This window comes from Tachysurus vachellii, chromosome 10 (genome assembly GCF_030014155.1).
Source record: "Tachysurus vachellii isolate PV-2020 chromosome 10, HZAU_Pvac_v1, whole genome shotgun sequence".
Taxonomy (NCBI): domain Eukaryota; kingdom Metazoa; phylum Chordata; class Actinopteri; order Siluriformes; family Bagridae; genus Tachysurus; species Tachysurus vachellii.
Window position 1 is genome coordinate 13,221,081 of NC_083469.1, and position 15,110 is coordinate 13,236,190.

At 39.9% G+C, this 15,110-nt stretch overlaps 1 protein-coding gene across 7 annotated transcripts in view; it reads left to right on the top strand.

The window, feature by feature from the left end:
• The window catches only part of cdc42bpaa (CDC42 binding protein kinase alpha (DMPK-like) a), a 44,793-nt gene that overhangs the window by 4,780 nt on the left and 24,903 nt on the right, over positions 1-15,110 (top strand). For all 7 annotated transcript variants that reach the window (XR_009649116.1, XM_060879586.1, XM_060879583.1 and 4 more), the window contains exons 2-5: positions 4,191-4,282; positions 7,631-7,714; positions 7,886-7,981; positions 8,758-8,906. Coding sequence is in view for 6 of the 7 variants with exons in the window: in XM_060879586.1 (XP_060735569.1) it covers positions 4,191-4,282; positions 7,631-7,714; positions 7,886-7,981; positions 8,758-8,906 (421 nt within the window). In the remaining variant the exon portion in view is untranslated. The remainder of the gene's footprint in view (positions 1-4,190; positions 4,283-7,630; positions 7,715-7,885; positions 7,982-8,757; positions 8,907-15,110) is intronic.

Here is a 15,110-nt window from a genome sequence, read left to right on the forward strand (position 1 = left end):
ATGCTTTGTTTTCTTTTTATTAAATCACACTTCACATTGTATTCTTCTTCTTATCAAGTGAGTAGAGGATATTTTTTGTGTACTAGGTAGTAATTGCAGAAGCCGAATAAATTTGACTTCTTTTTAACCCTGTAAACCTTATCACTTATTTGAAATGTTTATTTAAAAAGTGCACCCTATTACTGTTACCTAAAATAAAACACAAGCTCAAAGGCCTTTCAGGATTTTTTTTTTTTTTTTTTTTACAGTAGACTGACTAATCTACTTAAATGCAGATCTGCATTAGCTGTACTCAGTACTGGCTCTGGGACTGAAAGATTCTTACCCTCTATGGAAGTCATGTAGCACTGCTTGCTTGTTGCTTTGCCTTTATATGGTGTCTCATTGCAGGGCAACCCAGCAGATGAGCAGTATAGTTCATTTAATTTATATCTACATGCCTACCTCACTACTCTGCAATGCAACAGCATTTTTGATGTGAGGATGATAATTATTTTGTGCTACTGGCATGTTTTTATTACCTGATTTTGATCAAGGACACAGAAGCTTGTGGTAATTTAGTACAAATGTGTTTGGTTTCTCTTTTATGTTTAAAGTGAAGTGACGTGACATACAGCTAAGTATGGTGACATATACTCAGAATTCGTTCTCTGCATTTAACACATCCAAAGTGCAAACACACAGCAGTGAACACACACACCGTGAAGACACCCAGAGCAGTGGGCAGCCATTTATGCTGTTTAATAACTTTACATGTTGCACTGACAGTCTGTGAAAAGTTTTTTTTCCTCTCAGATCAGACAAGTGCTCACACAAATTCCCCACCCAGTTTCCTTATTCCTCAGTTTACTCACTGGCGTTTATTTATAATCTCTGGATTATTTATTAACTCCAGTCTGGTTGAAATGTGAGTATTATAACATCCTGAAAAATGTTCGATTTGCAGTTAAGTTTGAGTAGTAAAAAAAAAGGATTGAACAAAATTGGATGCACAATAACCACCGATATACCAAAACGCACAATGATGTTGGCATTAAGTGGCAACATGTATTTTGTGAATGTAAGTTAGAATGTAAAGCTCTAGATTTTTATTAGCTCATTAGTTTTTATTCATTCATCTTCTACTGCTTATCTGAACTACCTCGGCTCACGGGGAGCCTGTGCCTATCTCAGGCGTCATCGGGCATCAAGGCAGGATACACACTGGACGGAGTGCCAACCCATCACAGGGCACACAAACACACTCTCATTCACTCATACAATCACACACTACGGACAATTTTCCAGAGATGCCAATCAACCTACCATGCATGTCTTTGGACCGGGGGAGGAAACCAGAGTACCCGGAGGAAACCCCCGAGGCACGGGGAGAACATGCAAACTCCACACACGCGGAGGCGGGAATTGAACCCCCAACCCTGGAGGTGTGAGGCAAACGTGCTAACCACTAAGCCACCGTGCCCCCCCTCCATTAGTTTTTAAATTATAATAATTAGTATATTCATACAAGTGCCTCCATGAGGCAGGAACTGGACGCAGTGTTGTGAGCAGGAAGGTTATGCACCCGATGCAGGTTTGTTTATTCCTTTTCTTCAGATTTGAGACGAATGTTTCTTGCTTCTCTTGACTCATTATTGTAACACCTGTGTTGTAAATGAAACATACATGGAAGGAGATGAGATGAATATCAGGCTAAATTGGCATGTGACACATGCATATTACATCCAAATAAGTAACTTTCAGCACTGTTTCACTGCACTGACATCACCTCTTAGTTTAATGTCACACAAGTTTTATGACTGAAACACATTTACTCCTGCATTTTTCCATGTGCCAGAGTTTTAAATTCTGGTTACTCTTAAAAGTGAAAAGGAAGAAAAGTGTTTGAAAGTTTCCATTCTGAGTGCAGCAGAGGAGCACTGATGATATTCTGACAGCTGGCTTCTAAATACAAATGAATTGATCAGGCTTATGTTCATTTCACTATGGTAAACTAAACTTGGTTGGAAACTGTGAAATAAGGTTTAAATAGTATACTGTGACACACTTGTGCAAATTCTATTGTGAATGAGTGCATTTTTTTGTCTGATGCCCCTTTTCCACCAAAAAGAACCGGGTGCTGGTTCAGAGCTAGCACTGGTGCTGGTTCAAAGTTGGTTTCACTCGCGAGCCTTCTAAGAACCGGTTTGTCTTTCCACCAGCTAGAGAGCCATCACAGAGCCGAGTCTGATGTCACTGTATACGTGTCACGTGTCCCAGCAAAGTTAGTGCAGCAGCGGCAAACACAAACACATCAACAATGGCGGATGTTGCTTTACTTTTAATGCTCATGGCTTTGTGAACCTACATTAGCACCCAAACGCAGCGAATCCAACGTGTACGTGCAGCTCCATGTGATCTGTATAAACGGAGGTTGTTATCGAGAAAGAACATAACGTTATTTTATCATTAACACAGAAAAAACTTAGCCTTAGCATGTATCTACTTACTATCATGTGTGCTGATAATGTATCATATTGCGGTAAAGTAAAAGTGTATTAAACATTAGTATACTTAAGGTACATTATCAAATGCGCTAACATTAACCCCGCCCACAGCCCCTGACACAAGTGGTTCTTAAGTCTAGACCAGCAACGTTTTGGTGCTACTTAAGAACCACTTTTCCTGGTTCAGAGACGGTGCTTTGGCTGTCGAAAAAGAAAGAACTGGTTCTAAATTAGGCTCTGGCTCCGAACCAGCACTCAAACTGCCTCGGTGGAAAAGGGGCATGAGAGATTAACTGCCTAACTGCTTGCTCTGTACTTGTTGTCAAATGGATGCACCTTTGCCATGGGCACTGTAGGGAATGTGGACTTTGTTGTTAGTAGAATTAATAAGAAGGATCAGATTGATTTATTAATTGTTTAAATTAAGCATATAGTTTACTTTAGGAAGGGTGTTGGACAAATGGAAGGGGACCGTTAACCTTCTTCATATCAAAGAGAAAGACGTGTTTAAATTGTGCTCTCATGATCATTGTTGGACTAAACGATAGTAGAGGAAGAAAGAGACCATGCCAGAAAATGTAAATGAAGAACAATTTAAATAAAGAAATAATTTTTAATTTTTTTTAAAGAGGGTCTCTCAAATGCCCCTTTTCCACCGAGGCAGTTTGAGTGCTGGTTCTGAGCCAGAGCCTAATTTAGAACCAATTCTTTCTTTTTCGACAGCCAAAGCACCGTCTCTGAACCAGGAAAAGTGGTTTTTAAGTAGCACCAAAACGTTGCTGGTCTACACTTAAGAACCGCTTGTGTCAGGGGCTGTGGGCGGGGCTACCGTTAGCGCATTTGATAATATACTAATGTTTAATACACTTTTACTTTACCGCAGTATGATCAATTATCAGCACACATGATAGTATTTAGCTACATGCTAAGGCTAACTTTTTTCTGTGTTAATGATAAAATAACGTTATGTACTTTTTTCGATTGCAACCTCTGTTTATACAAATTGCATGGAGCTGCATGTACACGTTGGAATCGCCATTGTTGCTGTGTTTGTGTTTGCCGCTAACGTTGCTGGGAAACGTGACCCGTATACGGTGACGTCAGACTCGGCTCTTAGAAGGTTCGCCAGTGGAACCAACTTTGAACCAGCACCAGTGCTAGCTCTGAACCAGCACCCGCTTCTTTTTGGTGGAAAAGGGGTAAAAGTGTATTCTTCTGAAGCTACACATGTCAAAAATGCATGTGACGAGAGAAAATCCATGGCTGCCAAGTAGAACAGCACGAATGTTCGTCCTATCATTTTGAGGTCACGAGCTCAACTCAATGCCACAGCAATCTGTAGTCGGAGCCAAATAACAAAACTGACTGTACTTTTTGGCTTAGAGGGATGGCAAAATCTTGGTCTCCTGTCCATTGCAGAGTCAGTAATGGATGTCTGTGTGCTCATGTATGCAGAAGAGGGCAGGTGGCACTTTGCTCCTAAGTGACCAGGTTGGGGAGAAACGGGGGTTGAGGCAACCAGAAACCTTTGTGAGAACAGTTGGTGTGGAATAAAGTTATTGAGCTGCGTCCATCAGCTTTTTCAGTGTTTATTTGGGCTTTCATCAATGAAGATGTTGAGTAAAGGCATACGGTGGTAAAATGGCTTGTTAATTTCTTATATACTGACCACATGCTATTTATCTTCTCTCTGTGTCTCTACAGCTAAACCATTCACAACTAAAGTGAAACAGATGCGACTACACAAGGATGACTTTGAAATCCTGAAAGTGATTGGCCGAGGAGCGTTTGGGGAGGTGAGCATTGTTCATGCAGATTCTGGAACCATGAAACTTTTAAAGATTTCACACTTTGAAAAAGGCAAATTAAATGATAAAATGCTAACAATAAACATGGTTTTATGTGTCTTTTCATGCTTCTCTGGTTATAATCATTGTATATAAAGAAAAAGCAAATTTTAATCACAAAAGCACAATATTTTGAGGCTTTGAAGCTCAAAGAGCTAGACGGTTCTTGCGGCATGTGTGCGTCGTGCAGTTCAGTCTGTGGTTGCAAATAGTCATTTGTGCAAGTTTCTTCTCCATGCCTTGAGAGCTACAATCCAGATGTGCACGTTAAAGTGTGGCATCAGTCATCAAAGTCAATGCTCATATTACACCATGCTTGAGATGTGGTTTTCCATCAACTTACGTTTAATCAACAACAGTGCAGCATTTTTGTTTCTTTTCATGGTTGCTCAGGTTATAAAACCGGTTGATTATCGTTAAAAATTAGTGGTACATTTTTGCTGGATGAAATTGTCCTTGTTAAATCGAAACAACAATTACAGTATGTGTTTGTCACAGTACTGTACAATCACAACCCTTACACACTAATCTGACCAGGAAGGCCATTCAGGCAGATTACATATAAGAGATATATATTTTTCTGTCTAGGATTTGTTTGTCTGCATGTTTCTTTGTTTTTTATTTTTCTTTGTATGTACTTTTAACTAAAATAGAAAAATAGTTACAATGTGAAGCCTTTATGAATAAAGGTTCACCATTGGCAGTAATTTAAAATTCATGATTATGATCCTAATGCAGGTCTCAAGGGATTGCAAGGAATGTTGTTGCTCTGTTTTCTTTTTTTGCTCTCTGTTTATTTTCTGTCTTTTGGCACAGTCCAGCTATGCTGTATTATAGACTGCTGGAGGAAGAAATTTCAGTCAATCAATCATTTAATTTTTGTAATCATCATTAGATATGTTGGAATACATCAAATGTGTTGTAACTTTAATTCAGGTGCTTCTCTGCTTTGTACCTTTTATTCATTCATTCATTCACAGTATTTGGTAGACGCCCTTATCCAGAGCAAAATTAATTTCTATCTAATTTTTTATACAACTGAGCAATTGAGGGTTAAGAGCCTTGCTTAAGTGCCCAGCAGTGGCAGCTTGGTGGACCTGGGATTCAAACTCATAACCTACTGATCCACAGTCCAACACTTTAACCACTAGGCTACCACAACCCCCCCTTTCTCCTGCTGCTCAATGACCAGAAAGGCCAAAAAATTATGTTTATCTTTTATCACTATGTCACTCATCCCTGAATCAACCCAATATGCCAGTGGTGTAACTGAGACAGTGTGCCAACATTAATGGTGAGGAAGGTTCTTCTCAACTCCATCAGATTTGATCCAAAGTGAGAAGGTGACTATTACAGTAGTCATCTCACTCTGTCTGGAATGTGCAAAGTGCTCAGTTAGTTCGCTGCTTAGCAAACAATAACATGAAAATGGTATTTAGTTAACCTAAAACTTCCAGCCAATGCTAAAAATCATAAGCTTATATGTTTGTCATTTGTTCTATATTACCTAGAATACTTACTTGATCTGTACTTATGTTAAACCAGACAAATATTCTTGATATTGTCTCCTTGATGTTTTTAATTAGCGCATTTCATGCTATAGCTTTGATTATTTGAGATGTGCTGCATATATCAGGATACTTTGGGCAGTTTTGATGGTTTGAGAATTGATGTATGTAGGACCAGGTCTAAAATTGAGAGAAAGGCAGTGTAGTAACTCCATTCTTTTCCCTGCATTATGGATGAGCATTTCTTCATAAATGTTTGAGGTGCAACAGTACACAAAACTGAAACGGGGCACCATCAAAAAAAGAAGGTGCACCAACTGTTGCTGTTGCTTGCTGTTAGAACAAAATGTAAGGGTATCTGCTGAAACGCCAGCCAACAGCAGTGAAGGCTTCTGCTAACTGACTTGAGTTTATTGTTGAGTTTGTAGAATTCATGTTGATAGACACTGGAAGAAGAAATCACTTGCTGTTTTACAAATATTTTCCAGAGAATGTGACTTTTTACACCAGGCAATATGGTATCACTTAGCAAATTACTCACTTTGATGCTATTTCCAGCAGTGAGTGAAGCTTTGCTTAAATACCCAAGTTAATTGGGTATCCAAGGAAATCCCAAACTCAGTTTTAGTACTGTCAGATTTGTTTGTATTTATTCGCCCATCTTAAAGTTTTCTGTTTTTTTATGTTGATTTATCTTGTATTTACTTGCTATGAATGAAGTAAAGTAATCTGTCTTCTACCTGAGGCAACTTAAAAAAAATTCCTTCCTATTCAACTTGTTAGTGCCCTGTATTGCCCCACTTAATGCCCTCCCACATCGTGTAGTATATAACATTCAGTTGCATAGATGTCATTATGATCTCTCTCTCTCTCTCTCTCTCTCTCTCTCTCTCTCTCTCTCTCTCTCTCTCTCTCTCTCTGTGTGTGTGTGTGTGTGTGTGTGTGTGTGTGTGTGTGTGTGTGTGTGTGTGTGTGTGTGTGTGTGTGTGTTTTTCACTAAAGAGTAAAGCATTGCCACATTTGGCTCTATTTGAGAGTGTGGGAAGCCACAAAGTGAAAGTTTGCTTCTCTTTATTTTAACAAAACATTGTTGACACACTAGTGTTTGACTTAACCTCTACTATTAACAAACACACAATGTCTTATTTTTAAATCTCACAGCAGCGTGTCAGAATTTATTTTTCTTTTTCTTTTCTTATCAGAAATTATTATGAGATTCAGAATAGTTTTTTTTTGGGTGATTTAATTCCATCATGTTTGTTTCAAATCGGCTCATATGCTTTTTATCTGATGTGTAGTGAATTTGTTCATTTGCAAGAAATATTGTTCAGTCTTAATTTGTGTCCGTTTATTGCACCACTTATGATCACTTAAGGTGACCTTACATGGATGTGTTGTAACACAAGCTTTGATTCATTCAGTGCTGTTGTGCAATATTCAGCACACTTGGACAAGCTCTTTGGATTAATTGAGCCAGGTATACTCAGGTCTCTGTAGCTGTCAACTCTTTCATCTACTGGTGAAAAGAGGAAATTTCAGTTCACTTGGTGACTCATTTCTAAAGCAGCAATGTCTTTTCTCTCTACTTGAACTCCTTAATAAAAAAGTCTTTCATTCTCCTTTGTCTCAGGAAATGTCTCCTCTGCTAACTTCACCTACACCACTATGTAACTTTATGCCTCACTGCAGTTAGACAAATGCTGTGTAACAGATTCTTTTAATAACCAAAATGTTGAGCCTGTTTTAGAGTCTGAAAAAAACAAACATTTTTCCTGTTTGAACATTTCAGGTAGCGGTCGTGAAGGTGAAGAACTCGGACAAGGTTTTTGCCATGAAAATTCTCAACAAGTGGGAGATGCTAAAAAGAGCTGAGGTACTTGACAAACGCTGACAATGTGGACAGGTTTTTTGCAGAAATAAATCCTGTGTATTTAATGATGCATCAGCCATATCAGCATAGTATTTTAATGTAACATGTAAAATCTGTTTATTAGGAGGTCACTAGATAATACTGAAAATATAACCCGTGATATTTGTTATGCAGACTGCGTGCTTTCGGGAGGAGCGGGATGTTCTGGTGAACGGGGACAGCCAGTGGATAACAACACTACATTATGCCTTTCAGGATGATAACTTTCTGGTAAGCTTACAATAACAGGCGTCACTGCTGATTCATCAGGTTTTACATGATTGTGCTGGTGTCCTGGTGTTAGAATTTTCCACCAACACGGTGCTGCTCCTGTGACTGCTGTGTGTCCAGGTAACCAGCAAATTTGTGTGTGAACCAATCTGCATTCTCTCTGACATGAGGACTGAACTATTATTCTTTAGCTGTGGAGTTTCCCAATGATTGCAGTGTACTGCATATGTTTTAGTTATTTCTTGTAAAGCTTTTGGCTCTTAAAGACAAATCCTTCAATATTTATATAGCAAAGATGTTCCTAAGCATAATTTCAGCTTCTTGAGCTTTTATGCTGTCAAAATGATGTCTCTATTACAGTGGTTATGGTTTTCATTTAGAACTGACAGTTCAACATTGACCTGGAATTGAACCAGTTTTGCTGGATTAGAATTGAGGTGAAAAGTGTGGAATGGTTCCAGATTTGTTCGCAGCACAGGCACCATGTTGGTGTAAAAATAGTAACTGTGCCGCAGTTTTAGTATAATTCTAATGTTAACCCAGACCATGTGCAGACGCTGTATTTTCTTTTTCATCCTGGAGATATTTCATTTAAGACCAGAGGAGAGCTTCTGACTTCTTAAGTCCCATTATGTAGTGTTCGTTACTTAAAGCTCTTCTTAAGACACCGAGCCACATGTACAAGCACAGGCAGCTGAGTAACATGAACAATAGGTGGTGAATGTAAGTCTGACACAGTAATATAATATGGCTCTTTGCATGACTGTCTCCTGCAGTATCTGGTGATGGATTACTATGTGGGTGGAGATCTCCTGACGCTGTTGAGTAAGTTTGAGGACCGCTTACCCGAGGACATGGCCCGATTTTACCTGGCTGAGATGGTGCTAGCTATTGACTCTGTACATCAGCTCCATTATGTCCACAGGTAAGACTTTATGGAGGCTTTCCGGCAGAGATAAGCAGTTATTCATACTCGTTTACTTGGATAGTTTGATATAGAAAAAAAAATTATGGTCGGTTCTCCCTAACAGACAGATTGCAGCTTGATATCTTTTGCAAACCCCAATTACCTGAGTGCTGAACTCCTTTTAAATGAATGTGCCTGATTTGAGAATTCTGTAATCACATAACACATCTTGCGGATCTGCGCAGTCTCGGTGAGTCTGTTTTCCTTCCTGTAGTTTATGTAGCTCTTCCAAGGTTCTTTATTCGAGCTGAACTATTCTGAGGTGTAAGTTGCGTGCTGCTGAGAACAGATCTGAACTGAGTGTGGATTCTGCTACTGGATTCTGTTACTTCGTACACAAGGCTTATTAAGGTCTGTCTTTAGAATATTAGACTGATAATATTATGGAAACTGTTTGACACACAGATGTCTGTTAACTAAAATAAGCTTGCTTATGTGAAATATGCATTTCCTTCCTCTTCATATACATTTTTTGCTGAATGTTTAACATGCTGCATTAAATTATATAACGATAGTTGCCATTTGCTTGAAAGACAAAAATCAAAATGGACTTGGATGCTGAGTTAGCAGTTATTGTTGTGATTGGGTTTCGATTCAGGAAAAGACCAGCCTGAACTTCCAGTAGGCTCAGCCTTGCCATTTTGCTAGTGTGTCTATAAGGACAGAACAAGATCACATCTCAAGCGCTATAAGCCACGTTTGTTCCTTTGTGAAGGTTTAATCTCCAGTATATATAATATGAGTATATATTTGAACAAAGTTTAGATTTGTTCATCATAGTATACTGTCCCATTGGACGGCTGGAGCACCGTTATTGATTTTTGTTTGGAGAAGGGCTTGATGATGTCAACGAGTATTTGGGAGCATAATGTTTGTACTGAGCTTTTATCTTAACACTTGACATTGGATGAGATTGACGTAACTTGTAGCTGCTGAACCAGTGTGTTTAGATGCCTTAGCTCATGTTAGTTAGAAACAAAGTAGTTTATTATTAATCTAGTATGACAAGTATGGCTACTATTTATTAAGTCATGAAACTGCAAATTTAGTGCTTTCTTAGGTATTCAAAATATATTTTATATTAATATATAATATACAATTTAATATATAATATAAAATTGTTATTATAGAACAATACTCTGCATAAATCATCTGAATGATTATAGAATGACTTTAGGTATATCTTAAGGGTTATCTGCTTACCAAATTGTCCTCTGTCCTCGTGTCAAAAGATGAGCATGTTATTGTACATTGTCAGGATATTAGAGCATGCACAGCATTGCTTTCTTACCGGCCTTGTTTCAGTTTGATGTTTGTTATTCTCTACTCTTAAAGGGTCCCAAAAACTTGTCCTAGCTTTTGACACCTCATTGTCTCCTATCAGGCTCAGACAAGCTCGCCAATGTCTGTGTTCAGGAGCATGCCAACCTGTCTTTGGTGCATTACATAACATACAAAACTCCTCCAGTCAGCTGCTGCAGAGATGTATTGAGGCAGGGATATTTTCTGTATTGTATTACTTCATGCAATTGCTTTTTTTAGTTTCTTCTCTAATCCTGCTTTTGGTGTTGGGGAAGAGGGGACAAATGATCGAGGAAACCTAAATTGATGTCAGTAGTTTTCTTTTTTCTTTTATTTTAGTCTCTCAATGATAGTTACAAGGATAAGTAGCTTGTGCTTTGTGCAGTTGTAGGCATTTGTGCTCATCTTGTACCTGTCTTGACCAAAAATACTGGAGAAAAAAAAACAACAGGACGACATCTGTAAGAGAGAGACACAAATTTGGAGAAAAGAGCGAAAGAGAGAGACTGTAAGCGAAACTGGGGGCAGTGGGAGGAATGCTAAGCTGGGGCGTGGTGAGCTGCAGCTGCGCAGAGCCTGCGAGTGTGTGTTTTGAGCTGGAATGCTGGGACCTCCCTCAGGAATGAACAGTCCTGCAGCCTCAGAGTCTCTGTGGGAAAGGAGGAGCAGTCGTGTTTTGTACGGCCCTGACCTCCAGAGCTCTTAGGCCCATAACACTGACTCACCATGAGTTACATGGAACGTCAGTCTCAAAGTGGTTTGCATTCCTCAGCTCTCTGTTAGCAGGAAACGCTGGACACTGTGAGGCTGGAGTGTGTAATACAGCACTGTAATGTGTCCATAACTTTTAGTTTGCTGCTCCTAGGTCAGACTGGAGATCAAGGCTTTGGGTAAAACAAGGTTGAACCGCATTAATAGACTGCAGAAATCATTTCCAACTAACGCAGAATCATAACGTGTTCCTGTGTAGATGTTTTCTTCCTGCAATAAGTAACACTGAAGAATCTCAGCATTCAGGAAGATTGTGATTGTGATCTGCCTCTTTCATGTATGAATTTGATGAAGAACCTCATGGGCTTTTGGACAGAGATGTGTTCAATGTTGAGAATAATAGGAATTTCTTATTTCATACAATAATATGAAATAGAATCTCCTCACATCTTAAGTCTCTTTTTACTCAAATATGATTACAATTTTGTTTTGGCAAAAACATTTTTTGTTGCAGTTTCTTTATATTAAGATACCGAATTACCTGCTGCTTTCCTTTTCTATTGTCAGTCACTGACCTCTCCAAGTTGCTACTCTAACAAGGTTTGATACACCACCTGAAACGATGACATCCTGGTCAACATCAGATCACCTGGAATTGTTTATTAATTTTTTTTTGTTCTTTTTTTTGTTAGATTTTTATTGCAATTTTAAACTCAATGCATCAATAATGTAATATTTTTATATGCCTTTTGTATTAAGCCATTAAAACAAATAACCAATAATATCTCTAAGAGAGTAGTTAACTGGGCTCAGTTGCCTTATTTATAGTCCATTGTAGGTTCAGCGAATTTCAGGTTTGTTGATGGGAAGTTTTTTTTGTTTTTAAGCACCTGCTGAGGAAATGAGCAATAATCGAGACTGGATGTGGTCAGCCACATAAGGTGGAAGTGGTAAACCCCTTCCTCTTTTCTCTTGTTGTAGGGGAAATGATGACGTGGAAGTGAAGATACTGAGGCGTGTGAGTGTGTGTGTGTGTGTGTGTGTCTGCGTGTGTGCGTGTCTGCGTGTGTGTGTGTCTGCGTGTGTGTGTGTCTGCGTGTGTGTGTGTGTCTGCGTGTGTGTGTGTGTCTGCGTGTGTGTGTGTGTCTGCGTGTCTGTGTGTGTCTGCGTGTCTGTGTGTGTCTGCGTGTCTGTGTGTGTCTGCGTGTCTGTGTGTGTCTGCGTGTCTGTGTGTGTCTGCGTGTCTGTGTGTGTCTGCGTGTCTGTGTGTGTCTGCGTGTCTGTGTGTGTGTGTCTGCGTGTCTGTGTGTGTGTGTCTGCGTGTCTGTGTGTGTGTGTCTGCGTGTCTGTGTGTGTGTGTCTGTGTGTGTGTGTCTGTGTGTGTGTGTCTGTGTGTGTGTGTCTGTGTGTGTGTGTCTGTGTGTGTGTGTCTGTGTGTGTGTGTCTGTGTGTGTGTGTCTGTGTGTGTGTGTCTGTGTGTGTCTGTGTGTGTGTGTCTGTGTGTGTGTGTCTGTGTGTGTGTGTCTGTGTGTGTGTGTCTGTGTGTGTGTGTCTGTGTGTGTGTGTCTGTGTGTGTGTGTGTCTGTGTGTGTGTGTGTCTGTGTGTGTGTGTCTGTGTGTGTGTGTCTGTGTGTGTGTGTCTGTGTGTGTGTGTCTGTGTGTGTGTGTCTGTGTGTGTGTGTCTGTGTGTGTGTGTCTGTGTGTGTGTGTCTGTGTGTGTGTGTCTGTGTGTGTGTGTCTGTGTGTGTGTCTGTGTGTGTGTCTGTGTGTGTGTCTGTGTGTGTGTCTGTGTGTGTGTGTGTGTTAAAATGTTGGCTGAGTGAAGTGTAAATAATAAGTGGTAAACCATGCAGACAAAGCTCTGTGAAAGACAGGGCGAGAGGGTCAGTCTGTCATGCTGCAGTCCTGCTAAGGATCATGTTCTTCACAGAGCTTTAGAGAGATGCTTTATGAACACACTCCATTTATTGATGTTATTGCTTTTATTTTTATTCTTTGTGCCCTTTCTGTTTTTGATCCTGCTGAATGGCGATTCTTCAGTGTGCACACACACACACACACACACACACACACACACACACACACACACACACACTAATTCTCAGGTACTTTTATATTCATCTAAATTACTCTCATGGAGTGCTCTTATTCTCTCTCTTTGCCATTTGTATCTTTGCTATGATGTGTGCACCTGGCTCCTGATAGCATTAGCAGTCAGTACCCAGATTTGACCCGGTGTCCCTTATTTTTTTCTTAATGTCCTCAGTCTGATTTGTTTATGAGTAGGGAGTGGGGGTATTTTTATATTCCAGAATGTAGTAAATAAAGTAAAAGTACCCTTGACATGTTGAGTGGAAAATATTTTTTGTTATAACCTCTCACTCTCTCACATCCATTATAAAGTAGTCTCTGAATTTGACATTCCTTGGGACAAGGAGGATTAATACTGTTTATCACAAGATTATGTCTGCAGCAGACATAAATTAAGCAATAGAGGGGGATGCTGGAGCATGCAAAATAGCAGAAGAAGAAATGCTATATATATCTTTTTAAATAACAAGCTCTCAAGTCAGCTTTCTCTGTGAAACAGAGATTCTGCTTTCTCTATGCTCCTCACTCTCTCTGGCTTGGTTCACATTAGTGATGTGTGGAATAGGCTGTTGATTTCTTAAACTCTTGTGTTCATCACTGTAGACTGATGAGAGATCAAGGGAGTGTTGTGTTCTTATGTACAGAGCGTTGTCTCTATAAACACTACTTTAGAAAAGGATAAGATGTTAAGTCACCTCCCCAGCATGCCACGATCCACGAATCACACACACACCCTTAATTGGAAATCTCTAGAATTGCCTTTCCCCCTCCTTGTTTTTCTCTTTTGTCCCCATTTTATCTGCCCCTCCCTCTATCCTCCTCCTCCTCCTCCTCCTCCTCCTCTCTGAGGCAACATGCTCACTTTACTTTTGTTTTTGACCACTTAGTTTTCTCTTTATCCTTTACCTTTCTGAGAATCACGACGTGTCTGTTGGTCTTTTGTCCGTCCTTTTCCTCTCTGAACTTCCTGCCAATAAAACTGTGTACTGTGTCTTTCCTCCTGCAAGCATGCCCGTGTTTACACGCTGAAGCATGCCTCTTATGCTCATGTTAGCTTTCAGCTTGGCAGATTTTGCCAAATTTGGGAAAGCCTGACTTCGTGCTGTTTGTGTGTGGCTGGCTGTGCCAGGACCAGTAACAGCTTCCTCATTTATTTTTGTCTTACTGTTGTGAAGTGAGGGGCATTTCATATGAAAACAGTATTCACAATTTGTTTCAAACTGAAACACACCCAGACCAAAAAGACACGGGGACTGGCAGGGTCTCCTTAGGTCTACTGTGAGGCGTGTTCAGTAGATCCAGCAGTACAGCTGCTTACAGTGAAATGAAATGAAACACAACATAAATTAACTTACTTAATCAATAGATAATATACATTTTCAACAGTGAGGGTCAGCTGCGCTGTTGCGACACAGTGTGTGATTTCGTATCTGGTTGCCTTCTATGTTCTTGTGCTGGCCGGCACAGCTCCTGTTAACCCTATTATGCCGACATTATAAAACAAATGATCACCCAATAAAACTTAAAAAATCACAATGTATGTGTGATATCCGTAAATAATAGTAGACATAGAGTATGGTCTTTATTATCGGGATTGCGCGTGCACCCGCTACTCTGAGAACGCCGTCAACAGGTATAGTAATGATGTGTAACTGATGTGTGTTTGTGTGTGTGTGTCCCCCCCCCCAATGTGTGTGGACTACATGTAAATGGCATGCAATTCAAGTCATATTCAACCCCAGTTTGATCATGTTTGCTGTGAAATCTGTTTTACTGTACAGATAATTACTTCAAACCATAGGTTTAAATTTCACGTTCGTTCCATGTATCTCCTGTGTCTAATGTACTGTGTGACTCGGTGAACCTAGACATCTTGTCTGAAGTGTTTCTCTTTGGTCACAGACTTGCATCTTAGAATGCTGGCTGTTCAGATTATGCAGTAAGAGAAACGGTTATTTTTAACTCAGTAGTGGGCTTTGCTAGGCTCATTGATCTTTGACCACACACACAGCTCACAGAGTCTAACCACCTGCCCACCTGTGACACCTGATCCTAGCC